The 26,842-nt window shown below is 50.3% G+C and overlaps 7 protein-coding genes across 7 annotated transcripts; 3 read left to right on the top strand and 4 right to left on the bottom strand.

The window, feature by feature from the left end:
• Positions 1 to 3,086: 3,086 nt before the first annotated feature.
• On the bottom strand, positions 3,087 to 4,140 carry NCS57_01350200 (uncharacterized protein; the record flags this gene model as incomplete). Its single annotated transcript, XM_053063135.1, has 2 exons — positions 3,087 to 3,722; positions 3,781 to 4,140. 2 exons carry the CDS (start codon positions 4,138 to 4,140, stop codon positions 3,087 to 3,089), a joined length of 996 nt encoding a protein of 331 aa, XP_052908030.1.
• Positions 4,141 to 7,118: 2,978 nt separating this feature from the next.
• Positions 7,119 to 14,269, top strand: NCS57_01350100 (Cytochrome b5 heme-binding domain-containing protein; the record flags this gene model as incomplete). Its single annotated transcript, XM_053063134.1, has 10 exons — positions 7,119 to 7,259; positions 7,305 to 7,345; positions 7,394 to 8,163; positions 8,214 to 8,505; positions 8,553 to 11,958; positions 12,477 to 12,618; positions 12,672 to 13,249; positions 13,302 to 13,369; positions 13,430 to 13,745; positions 13,808 to 14,269. The coding sequence occupies 10 exons, from the start codon at positions 7,119 to 7,121 to the stop codon at positions 14,267 to 14,269; spliced, it is 6,216 nt and encodes a 2,071-aa protein (XP_052908029.1).
• Positions 14,270 to 14,441: 172 nt separating this feature from the next.
• Positions 14,442 to 15,773, bottom strand: NCS57_01350000 (HET domain-containing protein; the record flags this gene model as incomplete). The annotated part of the gene is made up of 2 exons (XM_053063133.1): positions 14,442 to 15,693; positions 15,745 to 15,773. The coding sequence occupies 2 exons, from the start codon at positions 15,771 to 15,773 to the stop codon at positions 14,442 to 14,444; spliced, it is 1,281 nt and encodes a 426-aa protein (XP_052908028.1).
• A 1,251-nt stretch (positions 15,774 to 17,024) lies between these two features.
• NCS57_01349900 (PNPLA domain-containing protein) lies at positions 17,025 to 18,192 on the bottom strand (the record flags this gene model as incomplete). The annotated part of the gene is made up of 2 exons (XM_053063132.1): positions 17,025 to 17,661; positions 17,708 to 18,192. The coding sequence occupies 2 exons, from the start codon at positions 18,190 to 18,192 to the stop codon at positions 17,025 to 17,027; spliced, it is 1,122 nt and encodes a 373-aa protein (XP_052908027.1).
• Positions 18,193 to 19,516: 1,324 nt separating this feature from the next.
• NCS57_01349800 (uncharacterized protein) lies at positions 19,517 to 20,732 on the top strand (the record flags this gene model as incomplete). The annotated part of the gene is made up of 3 exons (XM_053063131.1): positions 19,517 to 19,565; positions 19,627 to 20,019; positions 20,365 to 20,732. The coding sequence occupies exons 1-3, from the start codon at positions 19,523 to 19,525 to the stop codon at positions 20,730 to 20,732; spliced, it is 804 nt and encodes a 267-aa protein (XP_052908026.1). The 5' UTR covers positions 19,517 to 19,522.
• Positions 20,733 to 20,934: 202 nt separating this feature from the next.
• Positions 20,935 to 22,234, bottom strand: NCS57_01349700 (uncharacterized protein; the record flags this gene model as incomplete). Its single annotated transcript, XM_053063130.1, has 4 exons — positions 20,935 to 21,463; positions 21,509 to 21,681; positions 21,730 to 21,915; positions 21,962 to 22,234. The coding sequence occupies 4 exons, from the start codon at positions 22,232 to 22,234 to the stop codon at positions 20,935 to 20,937; spliced, it is 1,161 nt and encodes a 386-aa protein (XP_052908025.1).
• A 2,430-nt stretch (positions 22,235 to 24,664) lies between these two features.
• Positions 24,665 to 26,757, top strand: NCS57_01349600 (uncharacterized protein; the record flags this gene model as incomplete). Its single annotated transcript, XM_053063129.1, has 3 exons — positions 24,665 to 24,848; positions 24,895 to 26,148; positions 26,198 to 26,757. 3 exons carry the CDS (start codon positions 24,665 to 24,667, stop codon positions 26,755 to 26,757), a joined length of 1,998 nt encoding a protein of 665 aa, XP_052908024.1.
• Between the last annotated feature and the right edge of the window lie 85 nt (positions 26,758 to 26,842).

Genomic DNA, 26,842 nt, shown 5'->3' with positions numbered 1-26,842 from the left:
AAGCTTGTTGACGATCGTATCAAGACGAATTCCGGTCCACATCTCGAGACTCTGTTGGTCCCTGAGCAGGGAAGAGTTTTGAAGACCAGTCATGAAAAATCTAATAATGGCCCAAGCTCGTGCGATCGGAGCGGCCAGACCCGCTCCATTGGGCTGGCACGTTGCGAATTGTCTGGTCAGGCGGTAGCACGAACCCGCTAAGGGGAGTCCACTCAGTGGGCCGTGTTGCCAGAAGATGCTCTCTTGTGACTGTCAGAGGCGGAAACTCGATGGTAATAGTATCCACGAGTACGTAGTGACGTCGCTACAAGGGACCTCGGTGAGCTCACCATGGGCTGCCAGGTACCATGCGGCGCCAGGCACAGGCACCACGGTACATGACGGAGACGGCGGAGGTTCAAGACCGCCAAGTAAGCCCCTGTCAAGGCCGACGCCACTCCCAGTTGAATCGAATGCCGGCGATCTGGCTTTGGATCGGTGTGTGCCGCAAAGGTTTCTTCAGCCGCAAAGCTACAAGGATCACTCGCCTATGACTGTTTATTTCGTGATGTTTTCTGATGGCTCAGGACCCCTCATATTCACATCATCCACTTGAGACGTACCGTAGGCCCGAGTACCAACGCCACAGACCCATGGTATTGCGCCCCGTGCAGAGTTTTTGCTTAGCTATTTGTAAACGGTCCCCAGCACGCCATCTCCCGGATCCTCGCTTGTCCAACAGATCGTATTTGTGTGACAGTGCAAAACAAGGTCTGAGCATTGACTGGTCTCGTCTCCGAGCACGGAGCCACGCGGCTCAGGATCATGGATCATCGGATCAATTGAAAGGTCAAGATCGGAGACTCGGAGTCATTGAATCCATGTTATTTTTCTTTTCGTTCCAAATGAGACAAGGGACACACCGAAATACGCCAAGCTTCGAGCCAAGATTCATGGTCCAATGCCCCCCTTGTAGACCCTGTTGGGTCAACCCAGTAGGAATTAATTGTTCGCATCCCGCCGGCAATTTGACGGTTGGTTCCTTTTATCCACATCGTGAAAATCTTTTAGATGGCCTCGACTTTGCTGACTCCCGCGTAACTCGGGCAAGGCGCCAAGGTCAGATTTGAAACTTGGGTTACGGCTCCTGATCATCTTTGTTGCTACACGCATTGGCGGGATGGGCAGGCTCTGGCGCGTATTTTAGAGTGCAAGCGCTACTCAATGCGAACATTCGCAGTGTTTGCATTGCGGTCACAAAGGGGTAGACGATGCTGAGCTCTCATGGAATCATTGTCACGGGACTGGCCATACAATGTCCCAATGCACCTTACGAGCAACGCGTCAAAGGCGCAAGGCATTGATGTTCTCCCATCTCGTTACATGTGGGGATCGCAAACCTGGTGTATAATGATCAATGACCACTTTAGCCTCTCCCTTTTCCATCAGCTAACCGAAAAGTAGGTAAGAGATTGGGCAGCTTTGACGGCCCAAGATCAGGTCCAGTCTCGGATCTGCGAAAGTATCGCTTTCAAGCGCGTGGTGGTTGAACTTTTGGCCAGATGGTCCTCAAGTTTTTCTCTGCTAGTCATCCAGTGTACCACGACGCTTGATCTATACGTTAGACCATCGACTAGAGCCATCGAAGAATCTTTGGTCTACTGAAATTACGAAGTCTGCTCGTAGGATATAATGCAGATCAAATTTACCAAACGCGTACAACGAGTCGTGCTAGGTCCCGTGGTCCATGTGCTTATAGTGCTGCCCGTGCTCGGCGGCGTTCCTGTTGCAAATACCGAAAGTCCAGGTCCGGGCAAGTTCAAGTCGGGTTAGTATTTTGTGGATACATCATGCATGGACAGGGTGCTTCATCTGTGCCATTAATTCATTGCAGCCGTTTTATCTTTTTATCAACATGGTCGCTGTCAATCAGCTACCGCAGGGTAGCCAAACATCAGATGAAAGAGCAACAGCAACCCAACTTTTACCAGCACCCAGAAAGTCAAAGTGATTGAATCTGCAATGGGGTGATCACGACAAATGAATGTGTCTAAAATACTTTTTTTTTTTTTTTTTCCCAAAACAGAACCTCATACCGAGCAGTAGATTTTTTTGCGTCTTGGTGCATGTGTCTCACACCCCCAGGCGATGCAAGAGATTGCACAAACTAGACAGTCTACCAATGCCGACATAAAAGGTATATATACATCGAACAAAAACCTCTGGTCTTGATGGGGATGTCAAGTCACGAGTAGAGGTCTATCTACACCAGAAAAACTTTGTAAATTTCACATCTTTCGAGTTTACCGCTCGTTACAGGACTGGCTGATTATTCACGCGTGGCACATGCAAGGATCGAACATACATTGTCTTGATAGCGGGCCTTGTGATCACAAAGAAGCGATATATGATTTTATGTGACATGCGGCTCATTGAGTTTCGTGTTATGGCTGAATTTGCAGTGTATTTCCGCACCGTCATGTGATGGCGAGAAGTGATGAGGATCGAGAGGCGTTAAATTTGCAGTGAAGATCACAGGCTGTGCTGTGCTGAGGCACGGCGATAGCACGGGTATTCCCCAGTGAGGAGCTGCAAGGGGGCGGAAGCGTCTTAGGCTGTTTCGCTGCAAGTTTAGCCCCCCTTGATGCTTATGATTACGCAGCAAATTATCCCAACTGCCTCTGTGATTAAGTTCACATTGTATTTCTTTTTTCGTGCTTGTCACGTTATAGTGTGTAGTAGTAAGGATTAAAGGGAGTGTCTCTTGCTTTCACTACTTGTCGAGACATTGAGGACAGATGCTCTGACGGAATGGAATTTACTTAAGCTTCAATAATTTCTGCCTTTGGCACCGTTGTTGTATTCAATTTAAGAAGAGAAAAACATGCAAGTCGCACAAACAGGTCTAATCAACATAAAGAAAAGCTATATGACGTCAAATTTAATTTAATTAATTCAAGAATGTAGCGTTTGGCTAATCCCTTTCTTTCATGGTCTTCCCTTCTCCAATCGCCGTAGGCTCATATACAGCGACCTTACAATCCATTTCAGATTGCGGCAGACAGAAGTAATTTATCCTTGCCTAATGTAGGTACTCGGTAGTAGAACTACTCGTCCTTGATACCCAAGTTCCAACCCTTGAGCTCTGCGGTACTGTTGAATGCGGCTAGGTCGACGTAGTGAACCTGGCGCTTGCCTCCTCGGCCAAACTCCTCTCCAGTAATATTCAGCAGCGTCAAAGAAGTCGTTGATGCCTTGGATGCGAGAAGCCCTGGGAATTTGTTGTCGATGAGCTTGAAAATCTCCTCTGGGGTGTAAAAATCCTCTCCCTTTGACTCGATTTCGTCTTTGAAGAATTTGACGTAATCCCTGGAATATTTCAGGTCGATTTTCGGCCCAAAGCCGCGCAGGGTCAAAGAATGCCCGGGAATGATTCTCTTTGGCGCCAGACTTTCAACAAAATCAAGTGTAGACAGCCAAGCCTCCGACAGCGCAGGGGAGAGAAGGTCGGCCAACCAAAGGTGAACTGTATGGCTGTAGACCGCGTCGCCAGCGATGAGTGTAGAAATCGAAGGAATCCAGAAGAGTGTCTCGTCTATGGTGTCGGCAACAAGGGGGTTGATGAGATGAATCGGGTCGGACTCGTCGCCGGGGAGCGTGAAAAAGGTAAAGTCGTAAGGAATCGGGATCGCAGGTTGGTCAACGACGGCGTCAGAGCCCAGAATACTCTTCCATGTGGCGATCTATGAGAACAAGTTAGTGATAAAAGACAACAAAGGACCCCCGAGCACTAAATCCAACCTTTTGTTCAACCTCGTTCTCAATCAACGCAACTGCCCTGGAGTTGGCATAGAACTTAGTCTCGGGGAACCGAGCGAGGAAAGCATCGCCGCTAAGGTAATGATCAGGGTGGAAATGAGTTGAGAATACGGCGACAAGGGGCTTGTCGGTGGTATTGGCCACCCAGTCCGCCAAAGCGACGGCCTGCGGAACTGCAAGTGGCAGATCAACGATCATTGCAGCTTCTGAGCCGATGACCAGAGATGACACCATATCCAGCGATGGACCTGGATTGATAAAGTTTTCGACACGGAGCTTGGGCTTGCAGGTTTCTGAGGCCGCACTCAAGCAAGCCATGGTCAATAGAGTGAATTGCATCATGGTGGGACGGGAAGATGATAGATGTATTGAGATGGATGCTGCTTGTATTCAAAGCTGTTTCTGGTAAGGGATAGCATTCACTTTAATAACACTCGAGTAGTCGGAAATTTTACATGTACGGTCCAAAATTTCATAAGTTTGTGAAGTTTGAAAACATATCGGCATTGGGTGGGATGTGGTGAGGTGGGATATGGAGGTGGGATATTGAGGTGGGGTGATGATGTCGCACTACAGTAAGTGGGATAGGATGAGGAGATTTGGTGCAAGCGCGCCCCCAGCGGCTCTGAAGGTTCGGTTTTTGGTGGGATAATGGCAGGCCAGAGTATTACAAGATGTATAGTAAGGGATTATTTTATTAGAAGGTATGTTTTTTCCCACCTATGATCTAATGGGTTAAAGTATTCGCCATAGACGCGGACGGCCCGGTATTGTAGATATCAAGACCAAGCAGAGGACGCCGGACGCCGCTCGCGATGCCAGATGGTTGGATATCCTGAATTTCGCCGTATTTATGAATCAGAAAATATGGAAGGCCGCGCTCATAGAAGGTCTCGCCGTGTGTTCAGTAATCCCTTTCTCGACCTGCTTGCTTTGGGATTGGTGCCAACCACCATGGAAACTTCCGTCGGACCGATCCTCCCCAGTACATACGCCGTGACTACAGTACCCAACTCATCATCGCCTCTCTTTTCACGTACTGCATGCGTGTGGGCCGGTTCCTGGGGCCCATTTCAATCCCCTGATCAGCCTGGCCACCCTGGCAGCGAAGAAATGTCTAATGTATTACTGTACACCAGCCGATGCGAGGGGACCTTGGCATTGAATGACGCTACTAGATAGCTTAACTTTAACTTAAGTACAGTAACATTTCGATGTGATGGTCGTATCATTGAGCACGAATAGCCACAACCGATTGCCCCAGCTGAAACTCGACTGCTGAGCTAGGCTCTGGTTGGTTGGGTCAAAAGCAGCTATGCAACCTCACACGCCATCTTGGTATGGAAAACTCTTCAAGATGAATAGGTGAGTTGATCCCTTGAGTCTCACTTGAACGACGAGACGCTACGTCGTCGCCGATGTTAAAAAAAAGAAAAAAAAAAGACCTCGGCTGTGTTTGGACGGCCTACCCCCCAATTGACCCTTGTCACACAGCCTCGTCAAACACTGAGAATTCAACAAGTTTCATTGCTCATTGACATTATTTACTCGCTGATGTTAAGTAAAATTCATTTTTTTCCCTTTCAGGGTCTTGTCCCTCTGATGAAGGAATGGCGGGTGGTTTTGAGGCGCATATAAGGGCCTTGAAGGTGACTACTAGCTTACCTCGGTTGAGCTGTGATGGCTGGTTGGGTCTCATTTCACGTAGGTAGTCGAGCATGGCAGCATCGAACATCTAAATTTATAAAATATATTATTCCTGAGACTGATTTGGCTATGAGAAGATAATATCATGTAGACGTGGAAGCCTCGGCCACTCAATTTAGGAGGCAATTCCCGCTTGCGCGATCAAGCCAATATCAACAATCATTGAGGGGGCTGGCTGTTCAGGCTCTCGTTTGCACTGCAAATTTAACCCCTCTCAAGGCACATATGCTGCAGCTTCCATCCATTAGGAGCGCCACTGGGCGCGACAGGCCTCTTCACTCCGCCCAGGTACTTGTGATTCACTGCAAATTTAACCCCCCTCGATGCCGATGACCGTGCAGCCGATTGTCTTGAGTGATTCTAAAAATACATTCCCAGAGCGGTTTGTGCCTGTCACGTGATTGTGCCTATCTACCGAGGGAAGAGATCCAAGGGGCGTTACATTTGCAGTGAAGGGAAGGTGTTGATCTTTACCAGTGGTGAAATAAGCGGTGCACTGCAAATTTAAAACTCCTTGGGACAAATATGGATGCGGCATAGGACCGTAACTGAGCTTGAGTATAGGTTTAACTCCGTTTAACGTGACGCCATCTTGACTTAAAATCTCACCAACATAACCTCTAACCCAGGGAGGGCATAGTGTGGCTCTGTCACTCTTCGCCAGGGCATGGTGCGTACGCCGCTCCTTCACTGCAAATTTAACTCCCCTCGATGCTCATGACTGGACAGCGACTTTCTCCCGTCACATGATGGTGACCCAGTAATTGTCTTGGGATCGGGGGGGTTTAAATTTGCAGTGCAATGATCCGACCCCAAGTTATATTCGAAATATTTAAAGGGCTGAACCCCCGTCTCATGAACATCATTTGTTGTGGGTGCCTGAGGCACCAAGACCATACCAGTCCTGAAGACCCTTGGTTACCACAGCCATCAAACTCCGCATGTCAAGTCGCCTTGAGAAGCGTCTCAAGGTGAATAGATGAGAAAGTCTGTTTAGGCCAAATACGGAATATCCTTAATTGAATCACGCAAATCTTGAAACCACTTTGCTGCTGGTCTAAAAAAGACCTCGGCTCTCCTCACCAGCCCCCAATTCACCCCTGTAATGCAGCCGCCCTGCCACAATTCAAACAATCACGCATCACCGTTTTATCAGATGAAGCAGCACGCGCGCTGGATCAGGCACATCCTCCGTCCTCGCCTTGTGGGCGTCTTCTCTAACCCCCGCATTACCGACCGGCATCTTCCGCATCACAGCAATAAGACGCCTGTTTCGAGGGCGGATGTTGGTGGTGCCGCTCTTGGCACGTCTCGACTGTCGTCTCAAGCTTACCGGACAAGCTTAAATTCGGTCGCGATGTAACGCTGTGGAGGAAATGGTCAAACCGCCAAAGGTTAGAGGAGCACCCCTTGTCACTTGTCCCTTTTGGCGACGCGACCTCGTGGCGACTATTTTTATTCCCGGTTAAAGACAAAAGTTCCTTTCATCTCTTCTTTTTTTCTCCGGTTCAACCTCGACTCTGTGTGTCTCTGTTCATCAGCCCTGGTGGCGTTCTTTTCTCTGCCCAGGTGGCCATTAATTTCTCTTAATTATTATTCTACTACTGTCAATCATGTCGCTCGCATCTTGCCCCGTCTCCGGCTCAGCTGGTGGACAATGTCCCGTCAGCGGAACTTCACGCGCAGGTCAAATGCGCCGCGGATGCGCATTCTCAGGCATGGCCCAGCCTGGAGACATTCATGCCGCATTTGATGTATGTTTCCCCGAAACACTTACAAAGTAATTGCTAATCGTCCAGATTCCCCGTGGTGTTGATGTTGAAGATTGGCTTCGCACAAGGTGAGTTGTACCATGTAACTAATAGACTCAAACCAACACATCAATCAGAGAACAAAAGTCAATCAACGAATTGCTCTACACCAGCTACCCGTCCCGAAAAGAGGTCGACGGAGTCAAGACCCAGCAAGAGCTCGACAACATGAACGCCAACGACCATCATTTGCTCGCCGTTGCCCTCGGAGCCCCAGCACGACAAGTAATGCGACGTGCAGAGGAGATTGGTCCCCAGACTGGATGGCGCGATGGATACCTCAGTGTTGAACACGGCTTCTGTCCTCCCGACTATGAGGAACCCGTCAGCGCTCTGGCGAGGTCTCCGGGAAGGATATGGTCCGATCTGTGTGAGCGCATGCCGGGATGTTGCGCTCGAGGAAGAGTGAGGGAGGCGGTTGCTGCGTTGCCCCTAGTCGAAGGCACCGAAGAGTTCATTCCCGACCAAGCTCTTTGGGCCGCGGTCGTGGCTCTCGGTATGCTCTGCTCCATCTACCGATTCGAAGACAAGCACGACGGAAAAGATGGAGTGGCAATTCAAACCGGGACATCAACCAGACCCCAATGCCCAATGGGCGATGACCTCTGCGAGGAACTTGTGGGAATTCCCCTCTGCATCGCCCTTCCATACTTCCAGATTTCTCGAAGGATGGGTAGGATCTTGCCCCATCTCTCATTTCCCGACCAGGCTTCATACAACCTCAAGATTCGGGACCCCAAGTCCAACTATCCGTATCTTGCGAGATTCGAAAACACAGATCTCAGATGGCCAATGTTTGGGGAAAGGGCCGAGGTGGCATTTCTCAAGGGATGCGCCGACACATCTGGTGAGTGCATATACTCTGATACAATATCACTGCTAACGAGTTCCGAATAGCCTCATTTCAACATGGCCCAGATGCAATCGCCGCTTGTCAAGAGCACGTCATGACCGGCAATGTCGAGGGCTTGCTTCACGAGATGATCCGTCTCAAGGAAATTCTCGAGAGAATGCCCAATGCCTTTCACAGCATCTCACCAAATCCTAACGCGGGAGACAACTATGTCTCTGCTGATCGATGGGTCAGATGGGGACTCTTTTCTGCGCCCTTGTCTAGGCGATGCCCGGCGGCATCTGGTCTTCAGTTCCCTCCATACCTGATGATGGATGCATTCTTGGGCCGAAAGACGTAAGTCAATTTCCCCCCAACCTTGGTTCTAACACTCACACGTACAGACACACATCCTTCCTCGGCGTCGAGGCCGTCCATCTTAGAGCATGGCTCCCCTCCAACCACCGCGCCTTCATAGCCGCCATCCAATACCACTACTCCATCCCTGAGTTCGTCCAAAGATCTGGCGACCCCCGCCTTATGGGTGTCCTGGAAGGCATCGTCGAAGCCTATGCCGGCGAACGTGGCTTCATGGGAGTCCACAGATACAAAGTCTTTGGCATCCTCGAAATCGCAGGCAAAACAGGACGCACGGCGACAAACGGCCTTTCGGGGGCTGCTGATGCGACGAGACCTTGGGAGGAGACTCATCGACAGTTTTCGGAGGCTATGAAAGAGAGGCTTGAGCCTTTTCGGGGAAAGCTTGATATTGAGCCTCATTCTATGCGTGGCACTTTTCAGGAGTGTCGGTATGTGGCCAAAGTGGCTGGTTGCTCTGCCATCGACATGGATCCGAGCCGTTCAACCGCCCTGGTCACTCTTGATATCAGAGACACTGGTATCACTTTCGCTCCCGGAGATCGTGTGGCAGTGATGCCTCTGAACAGCTGGGAGGAATGCGCAAAGATGGTGGCGGCACTTGGGCTTGATCAGCACCTCGAGGAGCCAGTTGACACTACAGGCATGTGGTCGCGCTTCGAGCAACACCTATCTTCCGTGAAAAGAAGTTCTCACAGGCAACTGACCGTCATCGACATTCTTCGACGTGGCCATCTCGCTCCCATCACCAAAGAACTTGCTGTCAAGGTGCATGAGCTGCTGCATGCCTCGTCCAATACGGTATTGCAAGTTCTAGCGACTGAGGAGTGGCCTGTTGGAGGTTCTCTGGGTGACCTCCTCCAGAAAGCCATCACAGACACGCCGCCTCAAATCTGGGACAAGGCCTTCAGTCTCGACAACCTGGACTGGCTGCCTGAGCTGGTGCAGCTCGAAGTTCCTCGCACCTACTCCATCTCCAGCCACACCAACGAGTTGCTCCCCAACACAGTTGACTTGACCATTTCTCGCGCTGAGTACAAACTGGGCTCCATGTTCTCTCAAGGGCAGCACATTACTCGGGCTGGTGTTTCGAGTGGCTTCTTCAACCCGCACCCATCATCAGCTGAGAGCTCAATCTTGTCAGATGACGTTCTACTTGGCGTTTCAAGGCCGGTTGCTTTCCAGCTCCCCATTGATCACATGGCTCCCTGTGCATTCTTCGCCGGAGGCAGTGGTATTGCACCCTTCCGAAGTTTCTGGCAACACAGGCTTCAAACATCAGGGTTGTCTGGAGGCCGCAATCTGCTATACCTCGGAGTTCAATCTCGTGAGAGATTCTGCTACGAAAATGAGCTTCGGAAGTTGGTCAACATGGGATTTATGGAGGTGCATCTTGCCTTCTCCCGAGATCCCCGTGGTTTGGCACATGATGATGTACTCCGAGATCTCGTGGAAAAGGAGACGCCGCCTCGTTATATCGATTCCTTGATCATTGAGCAGGGAGCCACAGTCTGCGACATGGTCATGTCCAAGAAGCAAGGCGGTCTCGGAGGCTACCTCTACGTCTGTGGTTCAGTGTCCGTGTTTGACTCTGTTATGAGCGGCATCCGCAAGGCCATGTACACATACCGCACAGCAACCATGGAAACGGTCGACCTCATCATCAACAAGGCCTTTGCAGAGCGACGGTTCATGCTGGACGTTTTCATGTCTCCCAAGGCCCTTCCTTGCAACCTCCCCACCATCTCTCTCTCCAACCTGGCTCTTCATACCGGTCATCGCCCAGGATCTCGGATGTGGATTGCTGTCCATGGAAGCGTTTACGATGTCACTGACTTTTGTCCTATGCATCCTGGAGGAACTCTCATCATCAAGTCTAATGCGGGTGTTGACTGCACAAATTCGTTTGACAACCTCGCGCACACCAACAACCCCGAGGTATCGAGTCTCCTGACAAGGTACTTTATCGGTCACTTGTCTCCCAAGCCCGATTATCATGGAGACACGGAGCTGTCGACCCTTCATGATCTTTGGTCAGCTTACCTACGAGTCACCGTCGAGACTCTCGTAGCTCATCAATTCGAGATGCACGAGATTATGGGGGCTTCTATCGACTCACCATCTGCTCACGACCCCAACGGTATCACCAACATCTGGCTTCGCGAAGGTCTTCCCAACATCATCGCTCTTCGAACCTTTTACGGCTATCAAAGCCGTCTCTTGCAAGGCGGCTTCGCAGCTCTCTTCGGCCCCAAGCTAGAAGAGTTAGTCCTCCGCCTCTCTTTCAGCTTTGCCAGTGCTGGAGGACCAGGAGCGGCATATAAATTGCCTGATATTCTTGGAACAATTGCTCGAGCCAAGACAAGTCAAGACGCAGCTCACAGCACGAAGGAGATCAGTTCCCTCGGAGACTTCATCTGTGATCCCAGCTCCGAGTTGCGCTTCCAAGAACGAGGAGTCTTTTCCTACGCCACCAAGAGCGTGCAGCTCGATATTGAGCTTTTGGAAAATCTCCGACAAGAAGCTTGTAACGGTATGGATGCCTTTGAGAGCATTGCCTCCGTCCTTGACTCTCCAGACAAGTTTGACGCCGATTCCACTCCTATCGCTGCATTGTCCGCCTTCCTCCTGCAGACTCTTGAGAGAATGGCACATCGGTTGTCCATGTTCTATGCTCAGTTGGCTCGTCTCTCAGTTTACCAACCCGAGCTTGAGCATAACCCTGCGCGCACGCGATGGGCTTCTGTTCGACGATGCATCCGCGATGGTACCTTTTTCGTTCTCACCCAAGCTGTCGACACTGAAGCTTTGATGGACGGCCAGTCAAACTCATATTACATGTCTGGAAAGTCAAGGCAGAAAACTCACTTCGAGAGTATTCTATCGCAAGTCAACGAGCGTATCAATTCATCTTCTGCAGAGGAACCTTCTAAGACAGCCCAACCAACTTCAGTCAACGCGATTCATCACGAGAGGGGCAGGACCGTTACCAAAGATACCACCGTCGCCTCAGCTGCATCTCGTCTGAACGTCGGAGCGATTGCAAGCATGGAAAGCTTCATGAAGAAGAACAAGACCGAAATTCGCCGTCTTAGCACCATGCCAAGTCCTTTCCAGCTGGAGCATCTCCAGAAGGCACTCTCTTCGATGAACCCCAACGCTCTGGCTTCCAGTCACGGGGTGTCCGTGGGTAAAATGCCCGGGTACGATAGTCTCATGTCTCTGGCCTCTCGGACAACTGGCTCTTCTAGAAAGAGCTCATTCAGTGCCGCTTCCAGCGCAGGCTCTCTAACGCCATACCCCAACATGCAAGGACCACCAACGCCACCTAGCGATGCAAATATGGCGCTGCAAATGAAGCTGGTGGGACTAAACAGAAGGCAACGCACTCAGTCCACGACGTCCATGCACAACTTCACGTCGGCCTCTGAGGTGAGGGATTCGAGGAGGAATAGGTCTGTCTCGGGCACTAGGAATGCCTCGAGGGGGCGGTCTTTGGATCATGGACATGGGAGGGAACCATCGGCGAGCAGGTTGTTGGCGTTCAAGTTGGGTGCTTTGGCTGAGCAAAAACGATCAATGACAGCCCCAACATTCTAGGTGGATAGTTTGTAGTATAATACAAGTGCGCTGGCCGCATCATGCAATGCAGCTTTCTTGCCCCTTATAGTCGCTTAACCTCACATTCCACGTATAGCCTAACGTCCCCCATATCACAGCCTCACCAGCGGTCGGTGAGGAGCGCCACGAGAGACTGCGCCTCATAAAAATCTTGGCACCAGCTGTTGTGTAACCACAACGCGTAGCTCAGCCCCAAAGGCAGATTTGTTAGGCTAGGTGAATTACGTAGTTAAAAAGTTCTCTCCCCAGAGAACCCGAGATATCTTCCTATTCTCTTTGTTCCTCACGCCAAGACCAACGCAATCCCTCTTTTAACCATGTCCTCTCAGGTTGCAATGCCCTCTGATGATGAGTCTGACGCAGGTCTCACCGCGGCCTCGTTCGCCCAACACTCGTTCGTCAGAGACTCGTTCACCAGAGACGCGTTCGTCAGAGACTGGATCGTCGGAGTCTCACAAGGCTGGGGACGAGGTTAGTATCTAATCCGAGATCGACCGGAAACCAGGATTTGCTAAATAGCGTAGAATCCACACACTTGCTACCTAATTTGGACTCAGTCATAGATCCCCTTCGGCATGGGTCCAGTCAAATTTCTCTCCAGGGTTTTTCAGGGTCACCCCACGAGCCCCGACAAAGACAAGAGCCTCCTATTGATGGATACAACGAGCGCTTCCGTAATCCGGAGGTGGGCCAGGCTGAGCTCATAGGGGTCGGATCTGTCATACAAGGTTATACAGGTCGCCCACTTAGAGATGACCTGAGTGAAGCGGACAAAGAGTCGGACGAGGATTCATCCAGTCAGCACGGTTCAGCCGGCCCTTCTAATTTTAAACCCTCGTTCAATTCGCAGGTAAGGAAATTTGTCAACGAAGGTCTACATTCTCTGTGGGATTCGGAGCAGGGCCGACAGATTCAAGAGGTCACATCAGAGATCCTGTATTCCCTTCCAGATAGCATCGAGATTGTGGAGAATCCAGCACGTTCCTTGACGAAAAGACTGAGAGATTTCATCCACATCTGGTTTGGAAGCGAATGGGATTGGTCGCTTCTTGGTCCATCGAGGAACCTACCTCTTGGATATACTCTATTAGTCTGGAAATGTGTAAGTCGCTGGCTGCCACCAGCAAAAATGATCGCTGACGTTAAATGTCAAGGTTTGCCAAGACACTCGGATAGTGGCCGTGCCTGAGTTGTTCGCCCAAGGGCTAGTGGAAATCAGAAAGCAAGCATTGCCTATCTGGACTTCGAAGCCTATTACTCACCCTCCTCCTGTACATCTTAGGCCACTGAGCCATGGCGGCAGCCCTCAATCTCAGTCTTCCCGCAATTTACAGCCCTATCCTCGTCAAAGTCCTGTACCAATGCAGCAGTCTCCTGTCATCGCTACGGCTCCTTCAGTCGTCATACCTATGCCAGTGAACATTAGACATGTTCACTTCATGGTCGACTCGGATGGACTTCGTCATCGGGCATTCGAATCTCAATTTCTGTCCAACGAACAACTTTTTGACAGACTGCGCCTTGACTACCGCCAGCTAAAAGGGTGGTTTAGGACATGGTTTGGGTTATCAATATTCTCACATTGCGATTTTTACAGGGCGAGTCCCCCATGGAAATTGAATTGTTTCACTCTCCCTTAACTTCTAACTAGATCTTTTAGTTCGAAATGTGGACATACGACCGATTTTGCGAGAGGGAACGTGGCATTCCTCCCCACTCGGAAGATGGGTATTTCTACGAGCCCAGACCCATGGACAGTGAACCCCCGATCTCCAAGCACGAGTTTTACGACCGTTCCTACCAAAGAGTCGCACACGAGCGGCTCATGGCAACTCATGGGAGTCTGTACAATGACCATGACGCTGTGGATAGGATCCCGCAGAAAGAGGGCCTCGACGACATCGGAACTCGAGGTCGGCAACAGTTTTGGGGCATCATCGCCCGGGAGAAGAAGTCGGGGTTGAGGATGTTGATTTACATTCTCGTTTCGTCCCTTCCTGGCCTCATATTTCTGTTCTTGTGGTTGTTCGTTCTGGACCAGGATGGCCTTCAAGATGCGTCAACCCTACTCATCCTTTCTTTCACTTTGCTCGGCGTCGTATACGCGGCACAACTACTTTAGTATATGCAATCTATAGTTCCAAAATTGGTTTTCACTAGAAACGGAGAACGCGTAGCGGTCCATTCTTACCAACCCTTAAAATGCTCCCCGATGATGTCGGCGAAGGCCCCTGTGACTCCCTCTCAGCTTCTCCCTTCCAGAAGACATCTCTCTTGACCTCCTCACCACAACTTTATTCTTTCCCCCCATATATTTTCATGTACTTCTTGACGTCCAAACGGAACGTTGTTGACCGCGGGTGTTGAACTGACAGAGGAATAGAGTTATCGTGTTGGTATTCCCGGGTATTATCGAGTAGGCTCCACTTAAAAGTTGCGAGAAAAGGCTGAGCAACCCGGGAGGTGCGGTATCCCTCCCAGGGTAGACATGCAGAGGATCTCATTGAATCGACTACCCGCAGTGCTGGCAAAATGTCACGATCGGTTTGTTCTGCTGATTCATCTGTGGCGAAGCCCGAAATATCGAATTCTCGAGCCGTCCAGTTCCACAGTGGACGAGTGCTGTCATCCGCATTGGTGAAGTAGTGCAAGGCTTCGCTAGGCATATTCTCCAGCCAGAAATGCATCACCTCGAGGTCCGAGACGGGGACAAAGGATGCTGGAGGTCGGCCCCGCAAGTATTCATAAGCCCGAGAATACTTGACGATAGGTCTCTCCTTCGGTTTCTCTACCGAGTATTCGAAGACGTGTACATCCGGTCCGTCACGGATCCCCACGAACATGCAAGTTGTCTCGATAGTTTCACGGGCATCTTGAGCTTCTGGCCTCTTATTATACGTCTCCAGAGTCGTGCAGCCCCAGATCGGCAGTGTAATATCTTCAAAGCCATCAAAGTTGATCTCTAGGCTGGAAGAAGAGGGGCGTGTTGCTGGCCAAAGCTCCAAAGACTCGACCAATGCTTCCCCGATGAGAAGTAGCTCGTCTAGCGGCCTTTTATGGCGTTTCATCAGGGCCATAGTGTTCCGAAATACAACGTCCTCACCGATGCTGTAGTTGACCAGTCCAAGATCTCCATCATCTGCAAGTGACAGGAGGGCGTAAACACGGTCTCTTTTGTCTTGACAACCCGATGTGGCAAATTTTGGTATCAGTGATGCGAGTGATGCAGATTGATCACTGGGATGATGTTGAGAGGGCTTCGAGGTATCGGACACGGCCTCATAACGTATCAACCGCCAAAAAAAGTACTTCCATCCTGGGAGGGTCGTCAAGTCTTCGATACGGTCGTCATCCAGAACAGACCCAACAAATATGCCGAGTCTGCGGGCACCAATCTGAAAGTTTTGAAAAAGAAGTATCGGCTCACTGGCTAAAAGAAACTCCTGGGCAATCCACAGTCGTGTCCAGTACTGAGCCGACAAAACGGTGGACAGCGGACCTAGCCAAACCTCTCGGGGATCGCTAGGGAGCACTATATATGTGCCACTGAAAAACTTCGTTAGAAGGCTCTTTATACACGCCAATTCGAGTCCTTACGTAGCGCCGTTCTCTTCAACTCCTACCATTTTTTTTCAAAGCATGGATAGTTTGTTCGTCGATCGACTCACTAAGCCAAACAAACACCTTCTTAGCCTGCTCGTAAGTCTGGCCCATTTGTCTGACTTGTTGCTCTCTCTCGGTCACGTCCTCTTGGTTGATACACAAAGCATCAATCCAAAGCCAGTCGGTCACATTTGCGTCACGAGCAGTATCGAGAAAGTCCCCTAGGTTTTCCCCGACCTTTGTTGCCCCTTCGTTGATATGTTCCCCTTCGATGTAGATGGGTCGTCTAGGCTGTTTCGGGCCCCACCTGTAGGACAGGCAGCTATAAGAGGATTCTGGCCTGCTTGCAGGTCTCCTCATGTGCTTCATCACACATCGAATCTGCTCTCCACGTCCTGGTTTGATCTGAATTACTCGAATGTGTGTCGATGGTTCGTCAGGGCCGAACGGCCTGTAAGAGAACTCGTGGGAGGGTTGTGGTACCGACGACATCCTAACCTCTTCCCATGGCACAAAATGGCAAGGCAAAGAAATGTAGGCAGAAGAACACTTAGGAAAAGAGCGTTGAGAGTGAAAGACAATAGAATAGGTGATCTGGTAGATGGGGTGGAGGTAGGGATAGCGTGACAGGAAGGAAAGGGTCATGATATGGACGGACACTCGCTGCCTCGTTCACAGCATCACTGTGATCGGGCGAGGTGATTGACTTGACGCGTCATTTATTTAGGCGCCTACTTGAAAATTGAAGCCCAAAAAGAGGCTGTGCCCCGCTTTCTCAATGCTTGTTGCGCGAGAACTTCCTGACTGCAAGGTCGCTTATGCAGCCACCTGCCTGACTACCTTCAGTCCAGGCCCCTCAGAATCTCTCGGAATTCAGCGTTGCACACAAGGCTGACATGCATGTGAGCGTGGCTCGACTCAACTGGGCATATCAGTCATACCCCACCTGGTCTCGCACACCGGCTCATACACGCCGGGCGTTTAGTCTGTTGCCCGGAATATGAATGAAACCATGCTTTGATTTAGGCGTCAGTGAGTTTCTCTGTCTACCCCAGCCCGAACCTAAGTCCCCGAAGCATCAGATCATAGAGTCGTTATCCTCAAACTCTCAGCCACGGCGGCCACTATTCCTGATTTAAAACGGGGATGGCCTCAAACTCCTACCCCGCCTTTCTGCCCTCAAACTCGAGGTTCCACATATCAAAGCATAGAGAGAGGAACACGATGAGAGATGATCTTGTCTATTAAATTATTAAATATGTTCTAGTTCATGTCTAAGCGCAAATGGCATCCACAGCCTTCTCAATAAACTCCTGGTTGGTGTCCTTCTTCATATCCTCCTTGGCAATCTTCTTAAGATCCTCCATTCGGAGATACTCATCCAGGCCTATCTCCTCCTTGAGATAAGGGTTGAAACGGATATACTTCGTTTCCCTGTGCTCATCGCGTTGGTTGAGATGTGTCATGTGTCGCGAAAAGTCCTTGCCCTTGGCATTGGTGTTTGTGGCAAAGTCCATCACCTTGGAAGCAACTCCAACAAGCTTGAACCAGGACTTCTTCGCCTTTGCAGGGCTCACATAGCCCGTGCCCGGGCTGATAACACATGAGATGGCAGGGGCAGCGTCCTTGGGGTCAACGAGCTCAAATCTCGTGTACCACAGCTGATCGATGGGGTTGTTGTTGAGAAGACCGCCGTCCCAGAAGACCAACTCGGGGTTGGTTTCGGGGAACTTTACTTCAGGGAAGAAGGTAGGGGCAGCTGATGTAGCTCGGGCGGCCAAGCTGATGGTCATCTGGTCTCCGTGGTTCTGCATGGCAGTGTTGAGCTTTGACTTGGTGTAGATAGTCTTGTCCTTGTAGGATCGGAGCAGCACCGACTCGGCCCTGTTTTGGGCGGTTGTGCAGCAGAACCTATGAGGCATTAGATGTGCACATCAATCGGGGGGTGGATACTTACATCCGAGCACCTCCTTCGTGCTGGAGAGGGGCGCTTCCCTTCAACTTCTTGTCGTTCTCATCGAGACCGTACTTCTCAACCACATCGTCAATAGCCTTGCTCAAAGCACCACCATCAAAGCGGCTGTCAGAGAAAACCGCCTTGCTGTTGTTGAGGTACGATGAGAAAGGCGCCCAACTGATATTGTATCCGTAGAGCCTAGGGCTAAAGATGTCCTTGGCGATCTTGTCGTACTGCGCGATGGTGTCGTCGACGGACATGCGCAGACGGAAGAGCATGATGCCCATGATGCCGCCAGTGCTGGTGCCTCCAGCGAGCTCAAAGTAGTCTGCCGGGCGGGGAATCTCGGCAAGACCCTTTCGCTTCTGAACTCGGAGCATGAGTTCTCTGAGGACCTCGAGGGCCATGATGCCTCGGACACCACCTCCATCAAGAGCAAGGAGGCGCAGGCCCTTGGCGTGTCTTGTGATGGGAGCGTAGACCATTGTGATTGCTGAAAGTGAATGAGATGGGGAGAAAGAGGAGCACACGACAGCGGAGGTCTGATATATATATTCATATGCTACAGGCCTCGACACCGTCTCCGTGATAGCTCTAACCCAAGATGATTGTTCCAAGCCGAAACTATTGCTCCCTCCCGTCGATCCATGCCTTTTTAGGAGCGCCGTCGATGACAAATATTGGAAATAGGCGAGCTGAAGGGCCTGGGCGTACTCCACCCGCTGCGGGCCGCCAGTAGTTTGCGCCTCTAGTGAAGACGAGCCCTGAAGAATTGCGCGGCACTTTCTTCGCTCGCTGAGTAGATGACGGGCTGAGACCAATTGCACAAGCCAATTCGGCTTATCCTTGTCTTTGATTCATATTCAGCTCAGCTTTGAACCCAAGAATGCAACCACACACAGGACAGTCCTTATCAGGTCTGGAGCGATCGCTGAAGAGACCCTGGTTCACCTGCTGGAGCCGAGGCCTCTGTAATATCCACTGTCTCACCTCAGGCTTTCCCTAGTAAGCCCCAGGACTTGGGCCCTGAAGATGGCAAAGTCGGAACGCGGTCTTCTCAGTCACATCTTCCTCTTTTCCCCTTATCTTATTACTATGGCGGCATTGAGCAACCAATGGCTTGGCAGAACCAAGTCTCTTCTAATTGAGATTTGTGGGATCACATTCTTCTTTCGTGACCCAAGTTCAGCTCTGACATTCCACGAGTGCAATCAGCCCGCCACAGTCATCCCAGATGGCTCATCGGAATGAATCCCTTGCATCAGTTGGCGAAGCCCGCATGTCACTGGAGTCAATTCAGACATGCCTTCTCCCGCCTCTAACTAGGCTTGCGAGGAAGATTCCTGAGCCTACAGTTGCTGGAGCCAATTGCCCGCTCTGGCTAAGCACACATACACCATCTGCGTTGCCAAGCTTCCACATAGATAAGCTCATGCGCAATATCCAGTTCACTGATCGAATCAATGTTTGTGCTACAGAGGATGCCATTGTGGCTGATGGGTCATTACATACAATAATAATAATAAGTGCTCCAGAGGATTTTTCTTGTCCAATCTCTCTTGACATAGTCAGTCAAGAAGGAAGAAAAATGTCTACATCGACTTATTAAGAAGCGTGGGTTACCATCTACAAAGAGCTCAGACCAGAGCATCTTGTGGGCCACAATAGGCAGATAAACATGTTTTCTCGTGATTCAAGAGAAATTCGGAAGTTTCCCGTTGTGGTTAGTTCGTCGCGTCCAACATAAAAGACGAAAGCCGAGCTTCAACTTTTTCTTTCCTCTTCTCGTATTCTATTCCCGAATTCGCACTCATCATGTGGGTTACTGATTACCTCTTATTCTTAATTACATGTCCAGGTAACTTGCCTCAGTTTCTATTTCCCTTCTTCAGCATGTCCGAGACTAATAGCATATGTAGCAATGAGTCAGAGTGACATGAAGGCCGTGGAGCAGTGCTTCCTCGATATCTCTGTGGATGCCGTCCTCCATTACGATGGGGTACCAGCAGTCGAGCCCTGGGCGACCATGTATATCGATGCCATCCACGAGCAGAGGTTCGGTGATGCAATTTGGGCACGCTATCAGATTTTTGGAGATGTGATAGATGGTTTACTTGATGAAAGGCTGACTGTGCTCGAGAGCATTGAAGAGGATGCGGTGGGATATAAGAAGAATGCGCGGGAGGCGTTTGACGAGGCCGTGGCCTTCTACAAGAGTGCTTCCAACAGTACAGACGGACATCCCGAGGTTATCGAGATCATCATGCGCATTGATCAAGAAGATGTCAGTGATAGATATTTCCCAGAGGGTGGTTAGAGGAGTTGCACTCCCCGCGTCTGACAATTCAGACTATCAGGATTTGATCACAAAGACCGTTCTTTGCTGAAATGGGCGCTTGGCACTGCTAGGGCTTATTGTGCCAGCTGACCGCATCGAATTGAGGCTATAAATACAGGTCCATGGTGCCGGTGATCCGTTCGCTACCGCAAGTTCACGCATAGCGGCATCCGAGCGAAAATGGCAGAAACAGCGCCCATTCCCATCATTCTGTGTGGAAAGACAGAAGGCATTGGCCGGGCAGTTATTACGGCTTTAAAGCCTGAGATTGAAGGTCCTCTCCCTTTTAACTCCTTTAGAGCCTTGCTGACATGCACAGTCGTTCATTTTGTTCTCGCCGGAGAATCAGGTCAGGCCATAATTCCCCCTCTTCTGGCCGGCCAGTCTCCACCTTCGCATTCCGAGAGCAGCACCATCGGCAGCGGGAATTACTCTCAAGTTCCACGTGCTATCCTCCTCGGCGGCGCTTTTGACGAAGCGACGATAGCTCCTTTGCGAGATGCGGTCAAGGCAACTTCAGGAGCGCGCAATGTTCCTTGGATTCTTCAAGATTTAACACTGCCGGCTCCTCCGGTCGGCACGCCAGAATACTCTGCGCTTATGACCAAGAGGTCCAAGGATGCTTTGGTGAAGTTGGAACAAGAGGGAAAGCTAGATGGAGGCCATGATGGAATCGAGTGGTACTAAGATAGGTTGGAGGGGTATTGATCCTCGAAACCAGTTGCAAATCGAGGCTTGTGGATCAGTGAGTAGCCAGAACATTTCACGCTGTCACGGTATCACCACATCACCAGATGCACCAGTAAGATATCAGTGATAGTCATATCCATTCAATTCCAGCGTCTAGAAAGTAATTCGTGCATACAAATGATCGAGCAGTTGGCTCAGTCTAGTTCTTGCCCACACCGTTGTTGATGAGCTTGTTAGGAGTCCCAGATCCAACACTGGAAACAACACCATCAAGAGCAGTCGAGACAATGTAGTCACACAGACCCTCAGCCTTCTGACCCAGACCCAGAAGATAAGCACCAAGGCCAGCCACATGGGGAGAGGCCATCGAGGTACCAGAGATAGTGTTGGTCTTGCCTCCAGGCCAGGTGCTCAGGATATCGGTGCCAGGAGCAAGGACATCGACAATCTTGCCGGTGTTGGAGTAGTAGGCCAGGGTATCGTTCCTGGTGGTGGCTCCAACAGTGCAAGCACTGGGCTCAGAGGCAGGAGATGACTCGGACGCGTCGGCGCCGTCGTTTCCAGCAGCGACAGCAAGGAAGAGACCGGCATCGACAATGCTCTTGGCGGCGTTGTTAACAGCACTAGAGAACTGTCCACCAAGAGACATGTTGACAACAACGCCCTTGGGGCAGTTGGCATCGGTGGCATGGCCAGCGACAAAGTCCATACCAGCAATGACACCAGAGCTAGACTTGTTAGCATGTGTAAGATGTTTAGATTTGGGTACTTACTTGGTGCCCTCGCCATTGTCATCGAGAACCTTCACGGCAAAGAGGCTGGTCTTCTTGGCGACTCCATAAGTAGTAGAACCAATAGTTCCAGCAACATGGGTGCCGTGACCCTGGCCATCGTTGTCGCTGCCACCGGCAAAGTTCTTCAAGAACTTGGCGCGTCCATCAAAGTCCTGCTGTCATGTTAGCCACATACAATTTTTCAGGGTCACGAGACTCACGGGGTGGTCGACATCAATGCCAGTATCAACAACGTAGGCGCAAGTACCCTCGCCAGCGCTATCGTCGTAGGTGTAAGTCTTGCCACCGGCCTTGTCGCTAGAGATGCGGGCAAGGCCCCAAGGAGCATTGTCCTGCTCAGTAGTAGCCTTGATAGTGATGACAGCGTCCTGCTCAATGTACTCGACCTATTCTTATTAGCCTCATTCGTCAACTCCTTCCGGTGTCACTCACATTAGGATCGTGCTTGAGCTTCTCAATCTCATCCTCCTTCAGAGTAGCAGCAAAGCCATTGAAGCTCTTGGAGTAGGTGTAATCGGCATCAGCCTCGATAGAAGACACAGCCGAAGAAACAGAAGTAGCCCGAACGCCACTCTTCATCTTGACAATGTACTTGCCATCGACAAGCTGGACGCCACGAGGGCGAAGGACGGGAGCAGGCTCGGCCCGCTTGGAGGGGGCGGCAAAGGCCAGGGGCAAAAGAGCGAGAAGAGTTGCGGTGCGCATATTGATAGTGAGCGTCAAGCTACAAAATAAAAAAGAATGATTGAAAGAGTGTTGTTGGAGCGAGTGCTGGTAGAGCGAATGTTGCTGTGATCCTGAAGAGCTGAGTTGCTTGATGATGGAAGCTTGAGAGAAGAAGCCCATCTATTTATCTCCTCGATTCCCCTTTAACAACCCCCAGGTCTTGGCTCCAACTTGAAGCTCTTGGATCTTCTCGGCACGTAGACCTATGGTGTCTAACATGTGCTCGCCGATCGCGCATGTCTTAGATCCCTTATCCCGGCATCGCAATCGAGACCTTCCTAAATCGAGCGCCGATCTCAAACGGCGCCTCCTTCAACAGGTATAGCATAACATGTAATGCAAGTGATGCAGCCAACAAGAGTTCTCACACTTGAATTCTCGGCAGAGTCCGTTTGCCATTTGCCACGAAAATCAGGAACGCGTTAAATATGAAGGAGCGCATAATCATCGAACCGAGCTGTTTGACATGTTGTTTTGTCTCGTGAGTGGTGAGTTGATTTGGCGCCAGGCAGTGGGGTTGAATTAGCAGCTTCAAAGATGAACCAATCATATAGCCGAAACGCGTCTTGCAGGGTTAAAGCTGTTGAAACGATGTCGTCCAAGGTTGTCGACCAATCACGGAGATTTCTGACGATCTTTTTCCCGACAAGGGAGCTGGATTCCCCTGAACAAAAGTGCGAGAGTTTGCGATAGCTTCATTCAAAAGGTCCAAGATCAAACCAGATTCTAGAAAGCTGCCGAGGCCGGGAGATATGAAACACCAAGTTTGGCAGGTGTTGTGGCGTTCAAAAGTGCCAATCACGAGCACATGTCGTTGTTTGAGGCCATCCGAGGGGATGAAACGGGGGTTTGACAGAAGTTACAGTGGGGGACATTTAGTTTGCATCGCGTGATTGCAGATCGATGCATTTGAGCGTTTTCAGACAATCCCTTTTCGTCTGATAACGGTTCGGGGTTTGATTGCAAAGGATCGTGACTGACAAAGGTACCCTCGACTTTGGGTTTGTAGCTAGGTATCAGCTTTGAAGACGCCCAAGACCTTAACTGATTATGATAACAAAAGTTCCCGAGATGGAGACCCATCAGTACCTAGTTATCAAGAGAATTCCTGAAAGGAAACTGGTGAGGATCAGGAATGCAATGCAGCACTGCGGGCTTCCTACCCTGTAGAAGAGCAATGATGAGGAAGATTGGAGTTGTTTCTTGCTACCAAGTATCAAGAAATCGCTAATAGTTTAGACCATGAGATATACTATTCATCCTTACTTTTTATCTATCGGTTCTGGTGCTGAGTTTTGTGTTAGAAAGGGGAGAGTGTTTAGTAGTGCGTTTACAAAGCCATAGCAATGCAACAGCAGCATCAGACAGCACCGACTGAGATCTTGCTACAGCTAAAATTTCTATCCTGACTTTTTAGTAGAAAATCTATTTTAGAATAATTCTTAAAGAAATTTGAGCAATCGCTGATTGGTATTGCGCCACTTCTGCAAAGAGGGCATCACCCAGTAGTTAAAAGGAAGACGGTCAACGAAGCATCTTACTTGAATGTAGGAACTGGATGGACGAGCAGCGCCAGATGTAGGCAGGTAAAGCTCCACGCGTGCATCGAACGCGTCATTTATAGCTCGTCAATGGCAGTACAGGCAGCCGAGGTGTTGTTGATGGCAGGGCATCCTACTTCCTCGTCTTACTACTGTCTACAGCCCAAGCTCTTTAACAGCACAAAGTGCTCATAAATGGTGCTTCTCTTCTTTGCCCAGCTATAAACTCTACTACTTATTCAACCACTTCTATTTTTATTCTTCATTCTGCCTGCATTTGACTTGTTTCGCCGGCTGATCCCTCAGAGGCGCCTCTCTCTCCTCCTCCACATGGTAGTCTCCTGGTGGGCCCTACCATTGTGCCATAACCGAGCAGCCTAAAATAACAAAATGAAATGCCGCATTCATACACGAAATCTCGAGCTGATGAGCGCAAGATCTCACCCTCGCTAGGCAACCGAGGAGCCTCAATCCTGACCTTGAGTGCTAATAATAGCCACCCCACCACGCAGCTTTATCCTACTACCTAATGTTAGTCTCTCGTTTTTTCCGTTGCTGCGTGCCCACTCCCAACTCCACCAGCCAAAGAGAACGCACCTATAAAGGTATCAGGTACATTATACCTCAATATTTCACAAATAAATCCAAGAATTAATCGGAAATACCTGTCACTCAGGCACTGCGACTTGTCGGCATTTTCGGGGCTTAGGTTGATGATGGATGCTGATGTCATCCGTCAGCCGCAGCTGAGACCTGCAGTGTGAAATCGCTGTAGCGGGGGAGGATGCCTAGATTATTTGCTGATTCGACTTCTCCAACTATTTTCATCGCGACCTTTACCCCTCGCAAAATAGCCTCATCAACGGCCATGTTCAGGAACCAACGGACAGACACGCAATATGTTTCTATCGCGCTCTCGGACGCGTCGACGTCCAAGTTGGTCGCCGACCGAAACTCCCAGTTTGATGGTTTGCAGCCGCGTCCGGTTGCTGAATCGAGATGGGGAATCGGCTGGAGGACCTTGACTTCAATCATCTTCTTCTATGTCTTGGGTACGCCACTCGTTGATGCACGTGTTCACAATCGTTAACAATATAGCACTCCTCATCGCCATTGCGCATTTGGTTCTATATCTCAAGTTGAATGGACGCCTCACCCATGGGGACGGCCTCCCTTCCCAAACCTACATTGCATCGGTTTCAACGTTTTTTGTCAACGCCTTTGGGGCTAGTCTAGTGGTTGCTCTAGGCTTTGCCTTTACGCAGTGTCTATGGCGCCTGTATCGCACCCAGCCCATGACTGTCAGGAACGTTGAAACCCTTTACTGCCTCCGATGGAGTCCCTCACTTCTCCTGGACTGGAAGGCTTGGGCCGCGGCACCCTTCATGTGCCTGCTGGCCTCAACCATGCTCTTCCTAGCCATCGCCAGGATCTTTCCCCCCGGTGCTCTCACTGTTGTACCAAGAGACCTGGTGAACAGCACTGATCGAGCCGTCCCTACCTTCAAGTCAGACTTTGTGGGCAACACCTCTCGTGTTGATTCGGCAGCACATGCTCTTGGTTCCTATACTGTTACCACTTCAATATGGAGATACGTTGCTCCGCACTCTATTTTGAGAAGGATTGCTTATGCCTCCCTCTCTACGGGTGAAGTCTTGCCGTCTCAGTCTCCGTGCGGACCAAACTGCACCTACCATCTGGTCTTCGAGGGTCCCTACTTTAAATGCGAGAACTATACCAACATAATCTCGGAGGCGAACTATGCGTCTTTCGAAGGGTATCCTATATACAAGTACTTCTCGGCTGGCTACGTTCCCGACACCAGAGCCAATCCGCCACCTCGACTTGTGAGCGACAATGCAAAGAACCCCGAGAAATCAGTTGTCGCATTTCCCGACTTCACTATGAATTTGACATTACCCATAGGCAAAGATAGCGACGATTCTCTCAACCTTGTATCAAAAACTCATCATCTCAAGTGTCAGTCCGCGGCAGTGACCTACGAACTCGACGTGAAATTCAGAAATGGAATTCGATCGCTCTCTTATTCCCTGCGGGATGATGTTCGCCTGGTCTCGAGCTTATACACACCATATGTCGTGCCCCCGGGCCTGTTCAATGAAACCTACCTCGCAGCTGACTGGTCCAAAAAAGAGCTTGGCAATTTCAGAGTCATGAACTTGCTCGCTCTAACGGATTCTGTGGCCAAGGCTATCGGGGGTATATACCCCATGGTTTCAAGCTTTGACAGCAGCGACGACACCGAGGAGAGCATCAAACTAACGAATGGAACCAAGCTAAAGTACAGGCCATCAAACAAACAGTTTAGACTCAACTATTATGGCATTCTTGGTTAGTAGGGCTGCTTTCAATGCACGAGCTTGACTGATCCTCTTTGCAGAGCCCAATGGGACGATCGCTGCCAATACCTTCTTTAACAAGAACCGTGACAAATTCGACGAACTGTCTGCAGATCCTGACTTTGAAGTATCTGCAGAGATGCTCAACGATGCATTGGTTAACGTCACAATCTCGGCTCTCCACGCTTTCCAGTGGTGGAACACAACGGCCAACGTCACCATGTCAACGTCACGCAACTTCTACTCCTTCTCCAACCCTCTCAACTTCTACGTCCCCTACGGCGTCGCACTTCTCGTGGTCCTGCCCTTCCTGATCTGGGGTATCATCGCCCTGAAACAGAACGGCGTCTCGGCTATGGAGGGCAGCTTCTTGCAGGCGGTCATGACGACGACGGCGAGCCAGAGGCTCAATGAGGCTGCTGCCGCGGGGTGTCTGGGTGGCGAGGGAAATATTCCGGGTCACCTCAAGGAGAGACGGGTCTTGTTTGGGGAGCTCGTCGGTTACGGTCAGGGTGAGCCCGTCAAACGAGCTGGCTTTGGGTTTGAAGATGAGGTAGTGCCACTGAGGAAAGGTGCCCGTTATGGTGCCGAAGTGAAGTGAGACCTGGATTCAGGATGCCACAAAATCCTAGGTTAGAGTCATCCAAACCTATGCGTGTAGTTATTAAAACCTATAAAATCGAGAC

The sequence above is a fragment of the Fusarium keratoplasticum genome, chromosome 11 (assembly GCF_025433545.1).
Source record: "Fusarium keratoplasticum isolate Fu6.1 chromosome 11, whole genome shotgun sequence".
NCBI classification, from domain to species: domain Eukaryota; kingdom Fungi; phylum Ascomycota; class Sordariomycetes; order Hypocreales; family Nectriaceae; genus Fusarium; species Fusarium keratoplasticum.
Note: the sequence above shows the minus strand (reverse complement) of the source record. Positions and strands in the feature narration are given on the sequence as shown.